The sequence below is a fragment of the Neolamprologus multifasciatus genome, chromosome 1 (assembly GCF_963576455.1).
Source record: "Neolamprologus multifasciatus chromosome 1, fNeoMul1.2, whole genome shotgun sequence".
Taxonomy (NCBI): Eukaryota; Metazoa; Chordata; class Actinopteri; order Cichliformes; family Cichlidae; genus Neolamprologus; species Neolamprologus multifasciatus.
In genome coordinates this window covers 11,186,643-11,210,153 of record NC_140439.1, presented here as the reverse complement: position 1 = coordinate 11,210,153, position 23,511 = coordinate 11,186,643, and the positions used below count along the sequence as shown (strand labels likewise).

At 42.2% G+C, this 23,511-nt stretch overlaps 1 protein-coding gene across 1 annotated transcript in view; it reads right to left on the bottom strand.

The window, feature by feature from the left end:
* Positions 1-4,076: 4,076 nt before the first annotated feature.
* glceb (glucuronic acid epimerase b) overlaps positions 4,077-23,511 on the bottom strand; it is a 57,104-nt gene continuing 37,669 nt past the window's right edge. The window contains exons 4-6 of the mRNA XM_085156261.1: positions 13,550-13,795; positions 6,813-7,105; positions 4,077-6,378 (exon numbers count right to left, since the gene is read on the bottom strand). Coding sequence (XP_085012387.1) covers positions 5,647-6,378; positions 6,813-7,105; positions 13,550-13,795 — 1,271 coding nt within the window. The 3' untranslated portion in view covers positions 4,077-5,646. The remainder of the gene's footprint in view (positions 6,379-6,812; positions 7,106-13,549; positions 13,796-23,511) is intronic.

The following is a 23,511-nucleotide window of genomic DNA, read 5'->3' as shown; positions in this document are numbered from 1 at the left end:
TTAATACAGAGGATGGCAGAGCAGGTGGTCTGATTATGAGGCGCACAATTAAATTATACAGAAGGGTTTGTCGTTAGACCCGAGCAGGCAGAAATGACATTAGTGGGGTGCAGGCTTGAGTGATGGACTAAATGGTTACACGGATGATCAAATCAATCCCGCTGGTCTGGTTTCACCTGAACAGAATTTTTCGTTGCGACGCAGTAATTCCAACTTAATTAGTTTCATGCTGGCATGCAGTGCTGTGAAAAAGTATTTGCCCACTTTCAGATTTCTTAGTTTTTTGTATATATGCCACATTTACATGTTTCAGATCATCAAATTCATTTCTATATTGGATAAAAAAAAATAACCTACAAAAACACAAAATGCAGTTTTTAAATGATGATTTCATGTATTAATGGAAAAAAGTTACCCAAACCTACTTGTCCCTATGTGACAAAGCAGTCGCCCCCTAAACCTGATAACTGGTTGCGCCAGTTATGGCAGCAAGAATTGCAATCAAGTGTTCAAGTAACTGGCAACGAGTCTTTCATAATGATGTGGAGGAATTTTGTCCCACTTTTCTTTGCAGAATTGCTTTAATTCAGTCACTGTGGAGAGTTTTCAAACACGAGGGGCGTGTTTAAGGTTTGTGTCTTAATCTGGTTTAATTCTGGACTTCCTGACTTTTCTTTTTTGAGCCTTCCAGAGTTAGATTTCCAGTAAGTCGTCCAAGTCCTGCAGCAGCAAAGCAGCTTCAGACCATCATACTACCACCACCATGTTTGACTGGTGATATGATGTTCTTTTTATGAAATGCTGTGTTAATTTTACACCAAATGTACCAGGACTCATAGTTTCCAAAATATTTTCCCAGAGGATCATCAAGATTTTTTTGTCATTTTCACTCAGTCTCTTTCTTATTGTTGGATTATAAACTCTGACCTTAACTGGTTGAAGTGAGGCCTGCACTGTTTGTTAATGTTGTTCTGGGATCTTTTGTGACCTCGTGGATGAGTCGTTGATGCACTCTGCGAGTATCTTTGATGGGCCACTTTTCCAAGTCTTTTTCTCTATTTGTGTATAATGGCTCTCACTATAATTCACTGGAGTCCCAAAGCCTTAGAAATGACTTTGTCACCCTTTCCAGATGATAGAGGTCACTGACTTTGTTTTCTGAGCTGCTTCTTTAGATTGTGAGATGATGCGTTGTGTTTGAGGATCTTTTAACCTGCTTCGCTTTCGTCAGACAGGTTCTACTTGCGTTAGATTTGCGATTTCCCTGAGTTATCACAGTTAATCACTGTATTTGGCAACTTCACCCCTTTCATCCAGAAACCAATAGCAGACTGGCCCCAATGCATCATATCCCCCCCAGTGTAGCTGTAGGATAATCAGTTGGAGTCATTGTTGTATGGACATGGAACCTCTCGGTGTGCGCTGGGCTTGTTTAGCACATACCGTCGATCAGACGTGCATCTGGTGGTTCTTTGTGTTCCCCGACCTGCTCCTGAGATTGTAAGAGACGGCACAGCGCACGAGCTTGCTGAGAAAGCTGCTGCTGTCGGGCAATCTTGTTGCTGTGGGTGTGCTAGTCTAGGCAACATGCCAAAATAACATGAATGTCAGCAAGTGTTTGCAGGCTCTATTTTTCATTTTCTATTGCAAAATAATACTCCTTAGGATACAATTTAGATGTGTCCTTAAGATACAATTTCAATAATTGAATATTTATAATTATAATTTTTTAATATAATAACTATTAATTTATTTGCATTTCTACTGATTTCCATGGATCCACTGTTCTAATTTCTTGAAGTCCATGGTGCCATCTTTACGTTACAAATCAAATATATTCAGTTGTTAATCAAATATGAGGGAAAAAAATATAAAACTGTCAGAAATGAAAAGCTACAACCAATAAATGTTTTTATATTTTCTAGAAATCTGGAAACTGATAAATGGCTAAAACCGATCACCATTTATCGACAACTGATTGATAATTGCATAAATCTATGGCTTCATTAGACATATCTATTCTTTATCTATTCTTCATTAGGCTGCTGTGTTCATGTCAAACCTCTGAAAAATAAAACATACCAGGAATTTAAGAAAAAAATGCTTTTATTTATTGATTTTTTTAATTATTATTTTTATTTTTTACACCTTTAAAAAGCAAAACCTTAAAGCACAAAGATTTACTCTGTATATAAACACCTCTCTTCATTGGACTAAAAAAATGGTAGCATTTGCACATTGTGCTTCGGTTGCAAAGTCTGTACAACAACTCTGGGTCTCTCGTGGTGTCACGACCCCAGTAAACATTTTATTGCATAAATCACATTTGACCTCAGTGGCCATTTGCTGACGTGTTGAAACAAAGAGTGTAGAGACAGAGGAGAGGGTGCCACTGAAATGAGGAGAAAGAAGCTCTCATACCTGTTACACAGTGAATAACAATAGCAGCTTTCTTAATGAAGGCGTTGCACATTGTCCTGAAAAGGAAAAAAGTAATCCATAAAAAAGAAATACAACTAAACTCATGTGACGATAACCGACAGTTGTGCTTTTGTCTAACTAGAAAAACTCTTATTCCTCTGCAGAGGAAAAAAAGAAATAAAATTAAATTTAAAAAAAAAAAAAAAAACTCAAGGAGAACCTGCAGCTATTGGCTCATTTCCCTTTAAACAGTAGCTTACTAAACACTAATCTCTAGTTGCACACAACCCCTTTTACAATAAGCATTTACATATCTACTCAACCTACATCTGAAAAAGTAGCATTTCTCAAAAGGCAGTGTCTCTCCATGACATCTCCGAGGAGACTTTACATCATTAAATGCTGAATGGAAGTCAGTTTTTGCACAAAAATATACAAATACACTCGAATCGATGACTTTGGTATAAACAACACGGAGCTAGTTATTCTCACACAAAGACTTCTATTCCTGAACGTTACCCCCGCCCTCAACGGACATATTTCTGCTCGTCGTGTATAAATTATGCAAGTGTTTACAGGAAGAAAAAGCCAACAGGAAGTAAAGAAAACTAGAATCAGCAAAAACAACAACAACAAAAAGATAAACCCTAACAGATTATCCAAAGATCTCAAACAACTTTTATGGTATAAACATTCCCACAACCTATAAAGGAGAAAAATTAATAAAAATGAATATAATCATCATTAAAAAAAAAAAAAGATTGATGGAAAATAAATGTTAAAAAGTTATAAGGTTCCCCTTTTATTGGACACATTTGTAATGTTTCAATTACAAAACAAGAGTACAAAAACAATAAATGACAAAGCAAGGTTATATAAAAAATAGATTAGAGACATGCTTACACATTAGAACCATTATTTTGAGAACCAAACTTTTTTTTGTGATTAAACTTGATGTTTAAATGTGCATTATTGTGTTCTGCCTTTCTACTCAAGTCGGGATTTGTTAATCAGTTTGGAAAAAGGGAACTTGGATGTTCAGTGTTCCTTTGATTTTTTTTCCTGCCAGTGCAAACTCAAATAACCTGAAAAACTGGCTTTGTGGGAAAACGATTTTTGTCTCAAAAAACTGGCGTTACATTTTTTTTTAAAAACAGGATTCAGAAGAAAACAATCTGCTGCTTCTTTAAATCTTCAAAGCTGGATCAATGAAAGCCTCATTGTTGCTGAGGGCTCCGCTTTGTGTTGTTTGTGAGTACGATGCCGGTGAATGCTGACTCATCCGTGAGCAGCGACTGTACTGTGAACAAGCTCTCCAGCCTATTAGCCGGGTGAATTGTTAGAGCACAGGCAGGCCTCTTTCTCTGCGCTCGGCGGTCAACAGGGCAGCGCTCAGATTAAAAACGCCGAGTTCATGCACTTGCAGCGGCTGAGAGGAGCAACGAGAGCCTGCTGGGACCGAGCCTTTGCATGCTCGTCAGGAATTTACCTCCAGCTTTAGTACTTCCTGGCATTGTCTATTTAAATGGTGTGAATTAACATTGTAGTGAGATGCAGCTGTGCTTCTGCTGCCCACGTTCATCTCCTCCAATACACAACAGAGACATCTACACCACCTACGCTCGTATCCTGCAATTATCATGTTCCAAATATGAGTTACAGAAGAAAGGCTTTTCAGACGAGTTCCCGAGTAAACAACGAGCCGAAAAGGTCAAAAAGGAGGAGGGGAACGAGGGGGGTGGGCACAAGAATGAATTAAAATGTGGCTACGACTGACGGTGCTGATATTCACACCAAGCAAAAAACACCGATCTGAAATTATAACGATGACGGTTCCATGGGGAGCTGGAGTTTGGCATTTAAAAGTTTTCACATTAGCATCACCTTTTAACTGATGCCTCTTGGTTAATCTAGTATTAAACGTTTAGCCTCGTTCAGGCCTGCGATCACGCGTGTAAGTAGGAAACACAGTTTTTCTTTTTGAAACAAAACTTTAGATTGTGCAGCTGAAAAGAAGCGAGCATTTATTCTGGTCTTAAATTCAGCCAGCTGGGATTTCTCACATGGGACACACATGTGTTAATAAACACGCTGAACTCAAAGTTAATCATATGTGAAGCTGCAACCTTGAACAAAAACGGTTACACAGTGGTATCACTGCCTGACCATTGGATACAAGTAGCAACATTACAGAAGCTACAGCTAATTATGAGAACTTCATCATTTTTAAGCATTATTGCAGGGCTGCATTGATTTATCTCAGTGAATACCACAGGAACAATCACATTGCTACTGAGAACTAGCTTGATTATTACTCAGAGCAGCTTTCAAGCAGCTTAACGGAAGCCTCACATTTATTTTAGAGGGGAAAAGATAAATCTACTAAAGACGTAATACTATAATTATTGGCTAACATTAATCTGTGTCTAGAGAGAATCATAAAACTTTGATTTTCTAGCATTTCCACAAAGGGATGAATTCTCTAATAAACATCTCTAACCAAACATTAAATGTGAGACACTTAAAAAAAAGTCCTGTGTTGTAATTTAAAACGGTTTAGTATTGAAGGGTTTGCATTAAAAATGTTGTTGTGGTGAAATATTCGAATGCTTCTTATATATTGAAAAGATGCGCTTTTTTGTTTTTTGGCAACGTTCTCCTTCAAATAATTTATAATATATTCTGTTATATACAGTTTGTTTTAATAAACTTTAATCTGAAATGACGTTAAAAAAAAATACAATTGCAGAAGAAAAATGTGCTGGATGCATCGAAGAATGTCTGAAATGTGATTCACAGAGTTTTTAATCTTTCACCAATGTCATATATTCTTTTTAAAAACGCGCACGCACACACACACACACACACACACACGCACAAACACATACACACTTCCTTCCTGAATGCAGACACTCTCACTTTGAAATGAGGTTTGTGCATAACTACAAACACTAACTCAAGAGAGGGAGGAAAAGAAAAGAAACAGGGAGAGGAGAGCTACAGTGGATGTTGCAGAAATTAAAAAACCTGCAACAGAGCACACGAGAGAGTATTGAGAGCTTCAGCTGATTAAACTCATACTTCAGATTTTGGACTTCAACCAGATCTGGGACGTGCACAGACACGCGACGCGAGCATAGGCCGCTCATTCATTCCTTCAGTCGCACACAATATATCGATCTTCTTCTCATCTCAGCCTTTATAGTGTGTGGGTTGGAGTTTAGTCTAATTGTGCTTGGCACGAATCCCTTTTAAGTAGGTTTTCCAGCGCTTGACCACATCCTTGAAGATGGGGGAGTTGTCTATGGATGCCAGCAGCTGTAGCTGGTTAATGTGCGTGGTGTGATAGTCCCAGCGAGCCAAGTTGGGCGCAGTGCCCAACATGAAGTGACGCAGGTCATAAATGCTCCCGGACCCGGTGTCAAAGAGCGGCAGCATGGCCTTCAGTGACTCCATGCCGCGGCTGAACAGCTGCCCTGCCTCCCTGCCGAGCTTCTCTCCAGCTGTCTCAGTCAAGTCGTAGAGCCCCAGCAGGGAGTAGATGAAGCCGTTGAGCACAAAGGAGCTGGGTGTGGTGGGGTATTCTTCATACCAGTCATACTTGTTCATGAACACAGCTTTGACCCCATGCTGTGCTGAAGGCACCTTATAAGGTCCTACTGCCTTCAGGGCAGCGTTGAGGTACGCCTGGTCCTTGGTGAGGAGGTAGGCTCTCACAAGGGTGGACATGGCCTGGCCCTGAGCCATGGCCGAGTACCAGCCGGGCTCCAGAGGTCTGAAGCCTTCGCCTAGTTTACGGGTGACCATGATAGGCCATCCGCCTCGCTCGTCCTGGTTGCGCAGCAGCCAGTCGCTGGCGGCAAAGAATGCGGCCATGTGCGCAGTGGTGGAGATGGTGATGTTGTCAACAAATCCACGCCCATGCAGGACTAATCGCACCACACGTCTGGGCATAATCTGAAAAGAGACAGTAGATGAAGGGAGTTAGGACTTGGCATTCATGAGTTCTACATACTGCAGATTTAGTCTTCATAAAGCCAAATAATAACAGTATTTAGTTCACATACATGGAGTTAAATCTAACACAAAGAAACCCTCTGACACAATACAAGTGGCAAAGACTTGTAAGTAGCTTTGATAATGAAATGCATACATCATCACCATAAATATAACTATACTTCCTTAATGGACTGTTTTCTATAAAATGTGAGAAAGTAGTGAAAAATGTACAAAAAGTACATTAAAGGTTTTTTTGTGGAACTTTTGCTTTTAAAATGAGAACTGCCAGTTCAACTAATCAACTAATTATCCCAGCTGCAAGTGCATCGTCACTAGACCACAAATATTTGAGCACAGGTGCTTTTTGAACCAGTGCTTTGAGTTGAACGGACCTTTGTGGCCTTAACAGCCTTGGTGTTGGACAGTCCGACGCCCTTCCTGAGGTCGGTGAGCAGATCCCGGGTCAGAGTGCTCCAAGCGGTTCGCGGTCCAATCCCGTAGGTGATGTCACGCTCTCTGAAGGCGATGAGCTGTGTGCTGGTCACGTAGTGGATTGTGAAGGGAGGGCCCTTCTCTGTGGTTTCAAGGATTACAGACACGCTGCCGTTGGAGATAAACTTGAGGTCCAAGCTGAGGATGAAGTCTTTGGAGTTGCCCATCTGGAGGGACACGCCTTCGGAGGAGTCTGTGGTAATGGGAAGTGAGGGGGGTGGGAGAAAAAACATTTAACAACATTTACTCAAAGACACTTTGTCTCATTTGACTGACTTCTTTAAGAACTTGAAAACATCATTACTGGCTGATAACGTGCTATTTTTAGTTTACTGGAAGCTTTTTTAAATCTGTCTGTCTCTTAATATACTCCTCTGGTGGTCTGTTTATATAATGGCTCATCTTTTTTTCCCTTTTTTAATGATCAATCACAATGGGCCTACTTTAAAATCAATCACTGGTCAGAAGCTTAACATTTTAACTACCCTGGATTTTGTATTATTACCCGTGTGATGTTCCTTGCTGTTTGTGTGTGTGTGTGTGAGAGAGACAGTGCACGCACACACACACACACACACACACACACACACACACACTAGGACGAGCTTCTCCAGGGATGTGCAGTACGGCTGTGTCTCTGCACACTGAGCTTAATAAGGAGGACAGAGAGGAGAGGGAAGACAGTGTGGAAAGGAATAGAGGAGCAGCATGAGGGAACAACAGAGTGAAAGAAGAAGTTGATATATTGCACCAACTTCTCTATTTGCATCCCCACATCTCCTCCAGTCAGAGCTCAAAGTAGAAACTCGGATAATTTTCACTTTCCACACTGCCACCTCTGACAGTGGATCACCTTTGTGTCACTATAGTTCAGCTCCGACTTCATTTCAAGACCCCGAACAGCGAGCGGTTCAAGAATGATCCCTGCTTTTGCCTTACTCTTTGGTGTGCACAGCAGAAAAACAACAAAAAAACGAGGAGAATGTTTTCTAATCGAGGCTCCTCCAAGGATAAAGAAGAGAAAGGGTCAAAAAGTCAAGGAAAAGGAGAGTAATGGAGTGATGGCTCACACAAGAGCTCTTAGAGCCAGGCCTAGATGGGAGAGGGTGAAAATGAGCCAATAGTGAGGAGACAATTGAAATCAGAAGACGGAGAGATCTCACATCACATACGCTGAGAAAGCAGAAGCAGATGAGGCCTAGTGAGGCTCAAAGAGAGTCGATCAAGAAGAGAATGAAGGAGAGAGACAGTCTGGCAGGGGCCTCTGGATGACTACGGCTCTTTAATGCACTCATAAATCCATTACTTAAGGCAATGCAGAGAGTAAGTGGATTTGTACTCTGGCCCTGTGATTACTCTGCCATCAATAAAGGATGGGCAGGGAATATAGACGAGATTCCACCTCCACCGCTCGGGCTCCCTAGCTGTTTAGCAATAAGTCTGGAGACGGGGATGACACGCGGCTAGAAATACGCCCGTGTAAATCACGCTTGTGTACATGACCGAGTGTGTGAGGCGCACACTTGAAAGCGTGCACAGTGCCTGCAGTACATGTGCGGACAACAAAAGACCTGACAAGTGACGAGACAACAGTCGATGGAAGTGTGATTTTTCCATCACTACAGCACACGCACAGCTAAAACAGCAAATTTAATTAAAAAACAATAATAAGGGGTGGTTTTTTTGGGGGGGGGGGGGGGGGGGGGGTGTTAATGTATTTAGGACTGCAAACTGTTTTTTTTTTTCGATATTGATTATTCAATCAGTTTTTCCCCCCCAAACCGTGAGAAAATTCCTCTTTGGTTACTTCAGTCTGTGCAGAAAGCTCTTCAGCAGCTTTACACCTAATGCTCTGCAATTCCCCTGCACCATTCTTCTTTGAAACTTTGTGTTATTTTGCACGGGGATTGTGAGCAAACAGCATTTTTCCAAGGCCCTAAAAATCTTGATAAATACTCAGCCACGACAGACACTGTTGACTTTGATATGAAAAGATACAATTCTAAAGACTTTTTTGAAAATCACACCTTTCTCTGCAACACCACCTCAAAGTATTTACATGCAGGATAATCTCTCGGTATAGTTGCAGTCTTTTTCCTGTGATGGGTTCAGATTGCTTAATAATCCACAAAGGATTCAAAGAAAGACGTTTCACGCCTGTGACCCGGCGCTACCGCTTTTGATGTCGAATCCACTGTTTACAGTTCAGTCTCCTTCACCTCTATCGGAGCCGTTTTAAGCTGCTCAAATGCAAACGCCACGTCTCTTATCTCTGCAGCCTCACATTCAGCCATCAGACGAGAGGTGGGCGACTTCTCATCAAGAGCGCCCACAAAATAGGACTATAACAATTAAAATAAAAATAAAAAAACACCAAGATTTGCAAGGATGTAATGGAGCAAAGAGCAGCTGCTGGAAGGTAACCAATCTAAATGATCCCCGCTGATCTGGGAAAAACTACTTGTTCTGTTCGAAGCATGAAATCAGATTGTGGTAGCAGTTATTATTGACTGACATATTTATTAGATCACTGACTGGGTTTGGTTGAAAAAGGAAGGAAATTTCTTTAAAGGATATTTTGTGTTCATACATTAAAAAAAAAAGACAAAGTAAGCAGACTGTGGTTCAGTATCATCACTAAACCTCATGTAGCTGACGTTAGCTGTTCTTCCACTCCATCTACATACATTATTATTAACTATTTACGAAAGTGAAACCATGGCTCTGTACTAATCTGAGACATGTCAACCATAATGCTTATCCTACAAGCAGTGTAGCTATTAGCCATTTCTCATGAGTAACACTGTTTCTGTAGCAAAACTAGTAAGTGTATGTAGTCGCTGCTCTTTTGCCGAGGGACTAGGCTGCTCTTTAACCGGTCTCAACACGACAGTAATGATACAGTCTGGAAACTCAGACACAGAAGCAGGCAAACTCTCTTTTCCTTGATTGAACGAGTAGTGAAGGGTGACTCGTTGCGGTCACAAAGGATGGCACTGTTCATGCCAAAGTTGCCGTGCAGATGGTACCGCAGATACCCGCGCAGGGTTGTCTGCATGCACCACAAAAGCCATTTTTCTTTGATAGCGTGATTCCACCTTATCAGGGGAACAAAATGCATTTCTGAACTATCAACCAACCACAAGGGGATTGAGAAAATAAAGGTGCTCAGTGGCAGACAGCGTTTGGGCAGGATAGTGCAGATGGTGGATGGTAGGTTATTATCAGGGGACTGACGATTGATCCAGTTGTCAGAGGCTTGGAGAGATTGCTCAACACTCGTGCCCTAGATACAGTAAGGAGGAAAGAAAAAAAAAAGGACTGCAACAGGAAGAAGGGAGTAGGAGGAGGAAGTGTAGGGAGGCAGAGACAGAAAGGAAAACTGACAGCAGAGGAAGAAAATGAGGAAAGTTTGATGAGAGACAAGAATAAGGCATCAGAATGGATTGGGGAAATATGACTGCAATGTTTAGGAAGCACAGGAGTGCTGAGGGGCGATAAGTGGGTGGAAATAAGTCAACAGAGGTGGAAGACTGACAGAAATCTGGAGTAGACAGGGAAGATTAATGGAGAATGAAGGCTACTTATGATCATGATAACATGAAGTCAAGGTAGGAAAGAGCAATAATGGTGAGCTGAGCTTTAAAGCAAAGTGAGCAAGCAGCAGGGAGAAAAAAGTGGAGGGTGGTGGGAAAAAAGAAATTGGTGATGATGAGAGGTTGAAAGTGGAAGAATTGTGTGTGTGTGTGTGTGTGTGTGTGTGTGTGTGTGTGTGTGTGTGTGTGTGTGTGTGTGTGTGTGTGTGTGTGTGTGTGTGTGTGTGTGGGGTGGGGGGTGGGGATTACTGTAGAGACAGGAGCTCGGCAGAGGACGGAGAGTGTGTCCTGGAAACATCAGCAGGAGATCAGAGGAGAATAAAGACAGCTCACAGTCAGCGCCGGGTATAAGATGTTGACTTCTTCCAATCCCCAAAATAACTCTGCCAGCTATCTCCTGGCCTCGGTCACTTTAAAGCTCTAAAACTAGGCCAAGATCTCCAATCTTTACTGTAACCACAAATCTGATGAGTAGAGCTTTAATTTACCACACGTAAGATGCGCAGTGGTGCTGCATTTCCTGTTTCACAACATAATAACAGAAAACACTGTGCATTGTCTAGAGTCTGATCATGTGTTAACAATAGAGCCTGACCAGGTTTTGACACCATTACTGATATTAAAGTTTATCTTATCTTATATTTGGCGACTTAAAAATCTCCTATCAGCTGATGTTTTTTCCCCGTTTTAGACACATGAAATAAAACATTTATGAAGCTGGTAACTGTATTTATTTGAGCATCAGTGTGAATCCCAAAGCAAAAGAATACGTTTGGAGTCCCCAGCCTTAGCTGAGACCACCGTTTCATGCTCTGCCACCTTACAGTTAACCTAAATGAACATTAGTCTGTGCAAATCCTGCTTTTCCTGGGAATATTATTTGTGTCAGTGGTTGATGCTTTTATTAAAGAGATATTCTGCAAATGTGACTTTTATAACAGCCAGTGCATAGCTGCCGTTTCACACTGTGTATTTTGTGCTTGTTGTTAGATCATTGTTGGAATAAGGTATGCTACAGAGTGAAAATCTGAGGCGCAGTGCTGTCTTCGACAGTAAAGTATAGTGTCGAGAAAGACGCCCATATTGCAGCATTCCCAAGGGATCCTCTATATTTATCATCTCCTAGGATTCTCAGACTATTCTCACACTTCCAATTTTAAACTATAAACTCTGTTTTTTTTTGTTTGTTTTTTTACAAAACTGAAACAATTTGAAATAAATGTACTAACATATTTGTGACAAGTATTAAATCATGAGATTAATGGTTCTGTGGGAGCATCTGTGCTCACTAGTTTTCTTTACAGTGTTAAATCCAATAACTTTGTGCTACCTGCAAGCTTATCTGAAACAAACATAAGGACGTTTGTTAATGTTTGTACTTCTACAAAGAATCTAAAACTGAGTGTAAAGCTACACAGAAGAGCACATTAATCAAGCACCAGCCGAGTCTCCTTTTTTTCTTGATTTGCCGACTCCCAAGATTAACACGACATGACAAGAGCTAAGTAAATACGTCACAGAGAGTTAATAAATCATAATACAAGCTACAGTCTAAGCACTCTTAGATCAACAATTTCAGTCTAAAAATGCATATATGCAATTATTCAAGCATACGCTGAAGCAGATGTAACAGCAATTTATTTCTCCCTAAATGGCACCGCGTCTCCTCCAAGTCAACCACTCGGTGAGAATAAGAGTCGCCTGCTCAAACTTGCAGTATCTTATCCATACCCACCACATGCTGCAGCCCTCAATACAACTCTGTTTGGAACAATGTAAAAACATGAAGTGGGAGACTTTTTCCTTTTTCTTTTTCTTTTTTTAACCCCTTTTTATAGATCAAATTTTAGATGCATAAGACAGAAGGCCATATGAGTGAGTGAGCTGAATGAAATTAGATTCCTCATAGTTGAAACAGTGCGAAATGGCAGCAAGGACAGCCCCATTATTCAGTCTGTTTTATTACAAGTGATGACATTCTCCATTTTCTGAAGCCCTATTAACTAAGCACTTATGGAGAAATAGGCGGTATATGTTAATATTCATCAGTCTCTGCTGCGGTTCTTACAGCAACATTCAAATCTCACTGAAACCTTGACAACAAACAGAAAACGTCTTCGGTGGCCTTCACTTATCACGAGCCTTCATATATTATTAATAACACATTCAGTTATGATACTGCTAGTACTGTGTTACTAAAATACATTTTAATTAAGCGTTAAAAAACTAATTGTTGATGAATAAACTCTGGGCAACAGTGATAAAATCATTAATACATCACTTCTAACAGTGACAGTTATCTGATGACCCCTCAGTGACATTAGCTTGCCACTGCAGCATAGTGAACTACCATTAGCTTCACAGCTATTAATGCTGGTACTAATATAGTAGGCAAATCAGAATTAAAAACAATTTGCTTTAAAGGGTTAATCTATTCTACATATGTTTATTAACACATGCAATGAAAATACCCACATACAGTCTAGTAGAAATGTACTAAATAGGCTAAATCAGATACTTTTTATACTGACTGCTACAACAGGTCCCGGCAGGAAATTATAGCTCGTTTTTAAATGGTATAAGTACACATTTGTGACTCTTGTGTTAAAAAAAGTGACATAAAACAAGTCCTTACAAAGAACACAATAACCTATAATGGCTTTATTTTGCCTGCGACTAATAAAGATGGTGAAGTTCCATTTCAACACCTACATTTACATACTTATGTTTTACCAGAGAGGGAAAAAAACTGAACTAATCTCAAAGTGTTTTTGTCTCTAACACTAGCTGCAATTTCAGTGTCTGATTAATGGGACAAAACAGGATGAAATGTGTGCTTCTTTAACCATCACACTGTCTAAGAATATCATTATGCTGTGGGTCCACTGTCAGACCAGACAGCCTGTCAGCGTACTCTCCCTGTGGCGCTGACTCACTGCAGACTATCATCCTGTCCTCAGGGTATGCTTGCTACAGCCACAGTTAACACGAGATAAGCTTCTTGCCCAGAGGCCATCTGGGCTAATGGAAGGCTTAAATACCTGGAGCGCTGAACTGCCGCACGGAGGTAGCCCTGGTCTTGTCATAGATGCGGCTGAGCCCGCAACCCTTCGGTACACTCCAGGTCGCGGCGTTGGCTCGGCTGTCCCTCTCCTCGGCCGTGTCATAGACATCAACGTGGGGAGCACGCTCGGTCAGGTTTTTGCTGTAATGGCTCAAACCGTACTGGGAAATCTGGATGGCGTAAAAGTAGCCCTGAGGGCCCCACTGAGTGGACAGAGGCACGCCTGGGTGGAAAGAAAGGAGGAAGAAAAGGAGGATATTAATGTTAAATAAATACTGGAAATAGCCTGATATGAAAGAAGTGCAGTCGCTTTAAAACTGGCTGGAACTTTTATGAAGCACAGCGATGGTTCTTAATCTTGGCTGACATGATAAGCTGGGTTTTCTTTTAAGCTCTTTGCAGTTTATTTCAAGCAGATGTTCTTTTTAAGATGGCACTTGTCATAACATTGCCTTACTTTTTTTTTTTAAACTTTGTTGAAGAATGACTAAATCTGTTAAGTGCAGCATGACACCGAGTTCATAACCACAGTATAAAAAGAAACTGGTCCAAATTTAAATATTAATACAAACACTATAAATTTTAGAACTTCTCATCTCCTGGAGACTAGAGGCCGACTAGGGCAATTAAAAAAAACTCCTTTAGCAAAACAAAAACAAAACAAAACAAAAATTGTTTAAGAGAAGAAGAAAAAAGTTAGAAAATAAATGCCACCAGCTACAATAAATGATTAGACGGTGTGGTGAAATTCAGCCTAATCTATTGCATTTCACTGGAGGCGAGCTTCCATGTTCATGCAGCCAAAAATAGCTCAGCCAGGAGAATCACTCTGATTAACAGATAGCTCATTTTAAGACCTTGTGACAGGGAATGCACACGTGCTACCCAAACCCCATCCTTCTAAGAAGAATGTAATAAAATCAGATTAGGGCTGACAATACGCCGCCTCCTTCTAAACTAATCACCACCGCATACATAGCAAGTCCATTTTAGTATCTCCTCTTGTACAGTGTAGAAGTCCAGCTGCCTGACACAAACTCAGGAAGGAAGCTCAATCTTTTTATGACTGAAATGACTTTTTAGGACCCTGTGCACATAAAACTCAGCTAACAAATAAGAAGGGAAAAAAAGAGCAGGCAATTTCAACAGCAGTTAAAAAGACAATGGATGATTATTCACGCACATAGAAAGGAAAGAATCCTTTTGCACAAATACAGGCACACTCTGGTCAAAGAAGGATCATGCAGCAGTCTTTCAGTTCTTATCCCCATTAAATATACAAAGAAACTCTAATTATTCTCCTTTTATTCAACACACAATTCTGCCTTTTACTTGGCAGCAAGGAGATTTATCGAAACTTCTCCTCCTCGATTGATCCTCCGCACAGGGCTCCCAAACACTGCACCAGGAGTTAATGCAGCAACAAGGACTTATTGATGTTCTATTCAAAAACACAGGTATTAGTAACCAACGGCTGCCCATCCATTACGAAGCACACTCGCAGGGGTCTGACCACATGTTCTGTTTACAGTCTACTTCTGCACGCAGAAAACTTGACACAAATAGCTCTTAAGAGATTAATAGCTTACATTTCATGGGCTGCATGTGCGTAAGTGTGAAGAATTATTTCAGAGAGAATTCTTCTTCTTAACTGCAGACTGGCAGTCACACTGACAGGCAGAAAATGTGGCACAATTTTCAGCTGCTCCCCGCAGTGTTTCCAGCGCAGCCTAGCCGCACACATTCACTCCGATCCACAGAGGATTTTCCACGTGCCTGCACTCATGGTTTCCCTTTCAAAAGTCAACGTGACATAGAAGTGGCCATCAATAAGTTGTGTGAGCAGTCCGTCCTTGCTGCAGCAGGTCAAGCAGAGCTAAAGCTCTGCCGCCAACACCCCCACCCATACCACTCAATTATGTGCTTTGAACCCTGTGAGGCACGCTTAAATTAACAGTTATGCTTTGTAACAGCTTTATCACGATGCACTTCATTTTTCTTGTGTTAAAAAGTTCACGCATTAGTGGTTCGCAACATGCACGACTAAAATATTTTTAATAGCTAACATTAATCGGGGGCACACGGCTTCAATAAATACGTGCCATCTGACTGCTCCAATTATCCTCCTCCTCTTAATTTTGGATAGAAGTAAAAACAAGTTAGGAGGCTCTGAACAAGTTCATGTGGTGTCTTTGACCCAACGATGCTCTGAACACTGACAAATAACCTGTCAGGAACTTATTTTAATGTTTAGATTTCAAGAGACAAGCACAAAGGATGCAGCGATGCCCCAAGAACTGATATTTCCCTATACTGTCCATAAAGAGCCCAGAAAGACAGCTTGCACGCATTTATACATTCCCACACACACACTTCCATGCCTTAACTCCCTGCCTGGCTTGTTACCGGCATCTCCCCTGACAACTTAAGGAAAATGACTGTCAAAATCCTAACGCTGTGCTACCCACTGCATAACACCAAGTAATCCATATGGAAATGACTGTTAAGCCTCCATATATTTTGCTGACTCCAAAGAGCAGACTTTTCTAGAAAAAGATTGGTCTGTAAATTCCAGTAGGCTCTGAGGCTCGACGCCTACTGGGATTTACACGGAGAGGAAAACTGATACAAAATGTTTTCGTGATTTTTTCCCCCTCTCATTTAAAAAACCAAACAAAAGCTTTGTTTTTGACCTCTACCAGGTCAGGAATATGTAAGCTCCACTGAGCATTTCTTTAATATTAAACAGTGAACCATCGCCGGTAATTTGTAACTTGCTGTTGTGCTGAACTTAGAGGAATTTCAAGCACTTTTGCAGATTTTAGCTTTGTCTAAATAAAATTTTTTTTTTATAAAACACCTCAGAATAACTCACTGTCAAGACAGCCAAAGTACATTGATGGAGAACATTCAGCATGTAGGAGCTAAAGGTAAAGATGTTTTCCTCAGGAGTTGGTGGTTGCCTAAAGCGGAGCAAAAGAAAATAAATATATCTGAATATTCAAGTGCCTTCTTTGCCAGTTTTTCAAAAATATGATGCCAGTGGGATTTTCATGTTGCTCCTTTTCTGCTGGGAGCTTAAATAAAGTAGAAAACAGTTACTAACAACTTAATAAATGAATGATATATTAAGGTTGTGTTTCTGTGAGGTTTTGTTGCAATTCTACTGTATGATAACGAAAAAAGGCTTAATGCAGCTTTAACTTCATGGCTGTGTATTTGAGCTGAATACATCAAGAAGCACTTAAGGGAAATGATTTTCTGTTTATTCACATGGACATTACAATTTCTGCAAGTGTGTATAAGAACCTGCTCTAAATGCAGCATATGCTGTAGGTGGAAGGCTGGTGGATAATCAATCCACAAAAGAATCAAAAGAATCACTCCAAACTGTATTTTGATTTAATTTGTCAGGACACAGATGAAATTGTTCAGTCTACTTGACTGAATTAGATTGTGGCTTTTGTGGAGTAACTGTCTGATACATTACACTGGTTTGCACCAATGTCCTAGATTCTTTTCAGAGAAAATTCATCCAAGTAGTAGAAGTATCTATTAGTGAGTGTGCGCAGGTGCTAGGTAAAACAGATCACCTGTCATGTACGTATGAGCACAGTGTGTAAGTAATAAAATGGCTGTTTGAAAAGGTCATAAAACGTTTATATATATATATATATATTTTTTTTTTTTTTGGAGCAGAGGATCGCAAGTTCGATTCCTGCCTGGGGCGTCTGTATCCAGTAAGGGTCCTAAGGCTAGACCCCCTATGCTAAGCGAGCCTACCGCAGACATGAGCGAGACAGATAAATATGAAGGCATGCCGGCTCGGACGTCGCCCGGATCAACAAGGTCCGCGTCAGGTGTTGAGGAACCAGGGCACCCTGACGAGAAGTGGGCTACTGGAACAAGAAGGCATCGGTGGGCAAGAGACGAAAACAGGGCGTTGTTGGAATGCTACTATGCAAGTAACCCCGGCGGAAGGGGCTACATGAATAGGATGAGGGACCTATGGATTCTTCGATACCCAACATCCACAATGACGGCGAAACAACTAGTAGCTCAGTGTTCCAACATTCGAAAGAAGGGACTGCTCTCACAGCTAGAGATTGACGAGGTACAACATAAATGCTACGGCAAGGAGGAGTCAGGACGCCAGGTCAGGGGGGAGATATCATCACCCCCACCCGAGATTGGGTACATAGCCCCAAGTGCGACAGGAGAAGGATCGTTGAGTGCGAGAGGAACTGACCTGAAAGATAGGATCATGGCCAAGCTTGAAACCTGGACCCCCCGTTGCCGGTTACCAAGATTACGTGAAGTACCCTCAGAAGGTCTGCTAGATGATGTTAATGCAGCGCTACGGACAATACCTACAACCACGATTACCGACACTAACAAGCTGATCTACAATACGGCAGCAGTGATCAGTGAGATGCTTGGCTACAAGTTGAACAACCACAAGGGGCAGTACCCTCCATGGAGAAGGAGGCTAGAGGGCAAGATCAAAGTAGCACGGAGGGAGGTTAGCCAACTAACGGAGTTGCAGAAAGGTGCGACAAAGAAGGTGCATGAGAAATACAGCAAGCTGTCCATACCTGAGGCCTTGGAAACTGCCAAGCAAAGACTCACAGCCTTGGCCAGCCGCTTGAGGAGGTACACCAGAGAGATAGAAGGCAGGAGAATAAACCAGCTGTTCTCCACAGAACCAGCAAAGGTGTACTCTCAGTGGCAAGGGAACAATAATAAGAGAACAGCACCACCAAGGCTGGAGACGGAGCAATACTGGAAGAGCATATGGGAGAAGGACGCAACCCATAACGGCAATGCTCAGTGGCTAGTGGATCTGAGGGCAGACCATAGCGACCTCCCTGAACAGGGTCCAGTAACCATCACAGTGGCAGATATCCAAGAAAGGGTCTCCAGTATGAAGAGTTGGACAGCACCAGGGCCCGACATGGTTCACGCCTACTGGCTAAAGAAGCTGACTGCACTCCACGAGCGTCTGGCAGCACAAATGAACCAGCTGTTAGTTAACGAGGGACACCCGGAATGGCTAACCGAAGGTCGGACGGTCCTGATCCCCAAGGACCCCAAGAAGGGACCAGTCCCCTCGAACTACCGACCAATAATCTGCCTCAGTACTACATGGAAGCTCCTGTCAGGCATCATATCGGCTAAGATGAACAGGCACATGGGTCAATACATGAGCGGGACACAGAAAGGAATTGGCAAGAATACCAGAGGCGCAAAACACCAGCTACTGGTAGACAGAACAGTCAGCCGAGACTGCAAGACCAGACTAACCAACCTGTGCACTGCCTGGATTGATTACAAGAAGGCCTATGACTCAATGCCCCACAGCTGGATACTGGAATGCCTAGAATTGTACAAGATCAATGGGACCCTAAGAGCCTTCATCAGGAACTCAATGGGGATGTGGCGTACAACACTAGAGGCCAATTCCAAGCCCATAGCACAAGTCACCATCAAGTGCGGGATCTACCAAGGAGATGCTCTGTCCCCACTGCTGTTCTGCATAGGCCTGAACCCCCTCAGTGAGATCATTAACAAGACTGGCTACGGATACCGACTACGGAACGGAGCAGTTGTCAGCCACCTCCTGTACATGGATGACATCAAGCTGTATGCCAAGAGTGAACGAGACATCGATTCACTGATCCACACTACCAGGCTATACAGCAATGACATTGGAATGTCGTTCGGGCTGGAGAAGTGTAGTCGGATGGTAACAAAGAGAGGGAAGGTAGTCAGAACTGAGGGGATTGAACTACCAGAAGGCAACATTGCAGACATAGAGGACAGTTACAAGTACCTGGGGATCCCGCAGGCGAATGGGAACCATGAAGAGGCTGCTAGGAAAGCTGCAACCACCAAGTACCTGCAGAGGGTCAGACAAGTCCTGAGGAGTCAGTTGAACGGTAAGAACAAGATCCGGGCCATCAACACGTACGCCCTGCCCGTGATCAGGTACCCTGCTGGGGTAATAGGCTGGCCAAAGGAGGAGATAGAAGCCACTGACATAAAGACAAGAAAGCTCCTTACCATGCATGGAGGGTTTCACCCCAAGTCCAGCACCCTGAGGCTGTACGCTAAGCGGAAGGAAGGGGGTCGGGGACTGGTGAGTGTCAGCACCACAGTCCAGGATGAGACAACAAACATCCAAGAATACATCACGAAGATGGCCCCAACTGACAGCGTGCTCAGTGAATACCTCAGGCAGCAGAAACCCAAGAAAGAGGAGGGAGACGAGGAACCATCATGGAAGGACAGGCCCCTGCACGGTATGTACCACCGGCAGATAGAGGAGGTGGCTGATATCCAGAAATCCTACCAGTGGCTGGACAAAGCTGGACTGAAAGATAGCACAGAGGCACTAATCATGGCAGCACAAGAACAAGCTCTGAGTACAAGATCCATAGAGGCTGGGGTCTATCACACCAGGCAAGACCACAGGTGCAGGCTGTGTAAAGATGCCCCAGAGACAATCCAGCACATAACAGCAGGGTGCAAGATGCTAGCAGGCAAGGCGTACATGGAACGCCATAACCAAGTGGCCGGCATAGTGTACAGGAACATCTGTGCCGAGTATAAATGGTAAATGGTAAATGGCCTGTATTTATATAGCGCTTTACTAGTCCCTAAGGACCCCAAAGCGCTTTAGATATTCAGTCATCCACCCATTCACACACACATTCATACACTGGTGATGGCAAGCTACATTGTAGCCACAGCCACCCTGGGGCGCACTGACAGAGGCGAGGCTGCCGGACACTGGCGCCACCGGGCCCTCTGACCACCACCAGTAGGCAACAGGTGAAGTGTCTTGCCCAAGGACACAATGACCAAGACTGTCCGAGCCGGGGCTCGAACCGGCAACCTTCCGATTACAAGGCAAACTCCCAACTCTTGAGCCACGATCGCCCCCAACCTGGAATAACCTGGAAGTCCCGAGGTCAAAATGGGAAATGCCCCCAAGGGTGGTGGAGAATGACCGAGCTAAGATCCTGTGGGACTTCCAGATACAGACGGACAAAATGGTGGTGGCTAACCAACCGGACATAGTGGTAGTAGACAAACAGAAGAAGACGGCCGTAGTGATCGATGTAGCGGTTCCGAATGACAGCAATATCAGGAAGAAGGAACACGAGAAGCAGGAGAAATACCAAGGGCTCAGAGAAGAGCTCGAGAGGATGTGGAGGGTGAAGGTATCGGTGGTCCCCGTGGTAATCGGAGCACTAGGTGCGGCGACTCCCAAGCTAGGCGAGTGGCTCCAGCAGATCCCGGGAATAACATCGGAGATCTCTGTCCAGAAGAGCGCAGTCCTGGGAACAGCTAAGATACTGCGCAGGACCCTCAAGCTCCCAGGCCTCTGGTAGAGGACCCGAGCTTGAAGGATAAACCGCCCGCAGGGGCGTGCTGGGTGTTATTTATTATATATATATATATATATATATATATATATATATATATATATATATATATATATATATATATATATATATATATATATATATTTTTTTTTTTTTTTTTTTTATTTTTTTTATTTTTTTTTTTAAAGGGCTCTTTTCTTGTGCATATATTGGAGTGACGTTGGTCTGCACCAAAACAATCAACATAGGAGAGGATAGTGGAAGGTGGAAAAAACATACCAGACAAAAATTAGACAGAACGTGATTTAAGGTTGTGTTACTGCAGAGTATTATAACTACAGTGGTGTGAAAAAAGTTTGCCCCGTCCTGATTTCCTAGTATATTGAATATTTGCCACACTTACATGTTTGAGATGATCAAACAAATTTTAATATTAGACATCGATGACAAGAGTAAATACATATTGCAGTTTTTAAATGAAGATTTCATTGATTAAGGGAGAAAAGTTATCCAAACCTATCTAGTCTTGTTTGAAAAAGTAATCCCTCCTCTTGTTAAATCATGAATTAACTCTAATTACCCACATTTCTTGGAAAGCTGAGTTTAGTCTCACTAAAGACACTCAAACCTGATTACTGAAAGACCTGCTGAATCAAGAAATCACTTAAACAGAATCTGTCTGACAAAGTGAAGATGGCTAAAAGATCTCAGAAAGCAGCACATCATGCCACAATCTAAAGAAACACCTGGGAAACAAAGTCACTGACATCTATCAGTTTGGAAAGGGTTACAAAGTCATTTCTAAGGTTTTGGGACTTCAGTGAGTGAGAGCCGTTATACACAAATGGAGAAAATCTGAAACAGTGGTGAAACGTCCTAGGAGTGAACAGCCAACCAAAATTAATCAAAGAGGACAATGACAACTCATCCAGGAGGTCACAAAAGACCCCAGAACATCATTAAAGAATTGCAGGCTTTCAAATGTCTCAGTTAAATCATTCAGGTCAAAGTTCATGAATCAACAATAAGAAAGAGATTAGGAAAAAGGCGCTGCTTTTCGGTCTGGTTACTACCGTTTATGTCAGAACCGGTGCCATTATGGCACCGGATACCGGTACCCATCCCTATCCCTTCCTCACTATAACGCGGTTCACCTTTCGCCGTCTCACTGTTTCACTGATTTTTTTGGGTGGAATTTTACATGCTCCCCCCCCCCCCCCCCCTTTCTTACAGCGCTTTGTGTTCTGGGTCTTGATTGGCTGTAGACCATTGTCAATCAATCTCATGCAGTGTCTTCTGTACAGTACAGAATGAGTTCAGCTTGTCAAATTTACATAAATCTTCGGTCGCTAGCAGTGTGACTCTGAAGTGCTGCACTGTATGTTTGTAAGTTTTCTCCCCAACAAACAACAATGTTGATGAAACGTTTTGTACCGTTAAAGGCAACCTGCGGGTGTCTTTGGTTTCATTCTATAATACTGGACTTATTTTTCTATGAAGGTTTGAACTTTGAGAGAGTTTAAACAAGAGAGAAAAGTGTGAAAATGTTCCTGCCTGTCTGAGAAAAGTGTATAAAGTGTGTAGTGAGGGGTTCTACAGCCTTAAAACATCTATAATAATTGAAGAAAATAAAGTTGGCTACTTCGCTTATTCCACCTATTGCGGGTTATTTTTGGAATGTAACTCCCGCGATAAACGAGGGACCACTGTACAGCGCTGTAAAAGACTCTTTTGCTAGTTATCGCAAACGCTTGATTGCGGTTGTTGCTGCTAAGGGTGGACCAATCAGTCAATAGGTTTAGAAGAAGTCAGTTTTTCACACAGGGCCATGTGGGTTTGTATTTTTTTCCCCTTAATTATAAACACCTTCATTTAAAAACTGCATTTTGTGTTTACTATCTGTAAGCAAGGAAGCCAAAAAGAATTTCCACTTGCATGTCAGGATTTATTGACGCACAACATTTAAGCAGTCTCTGTATGCAAGCAACTAAATGTTCAGTCTTGAGTAAAAAAACAAAGAAGATCAGTTAATGCCTTTTAAAATACGCCTGCATTCATAGTTGGACTGTAAAATTCACCAGCATATGAAACCGGACGTTTTGTCCCAGACAGTCGTTATCTGTCATTGGATGATCGCAATTGAAGCCCTGAAACACTGGCTGTTGTCCCTTGTGGCTAAATCATGAGAGGATAGCCAATGGGTTTTGTGACTGTGTACTCTGACAAATGCATTACTTATCAATATACTCAGCTGCGTCCTCTTTGTCTTGGGCTGCAGCTGGCGACGGCAGTCAGCCATCTCATCACAAGCTGAAAGTGATGTGCTGATCGCAGTAACATCCTCCGGCACTGCAGTTAATCAGCAGAGCGGGTGGGCCAGGTCATAAAAATTAACATGATTAATAGTATCTGATTAGCAGCAGATGAGTTGTGAGTGAAATAATACAACATTAATGAGGGGGGGGGATCTACCTTTCTAAAATGCTTTCAATTTGTTTCCATGCACAAATTAGCAGAAGTCTCCTGCTGTGTTGGCTATTTATATTGC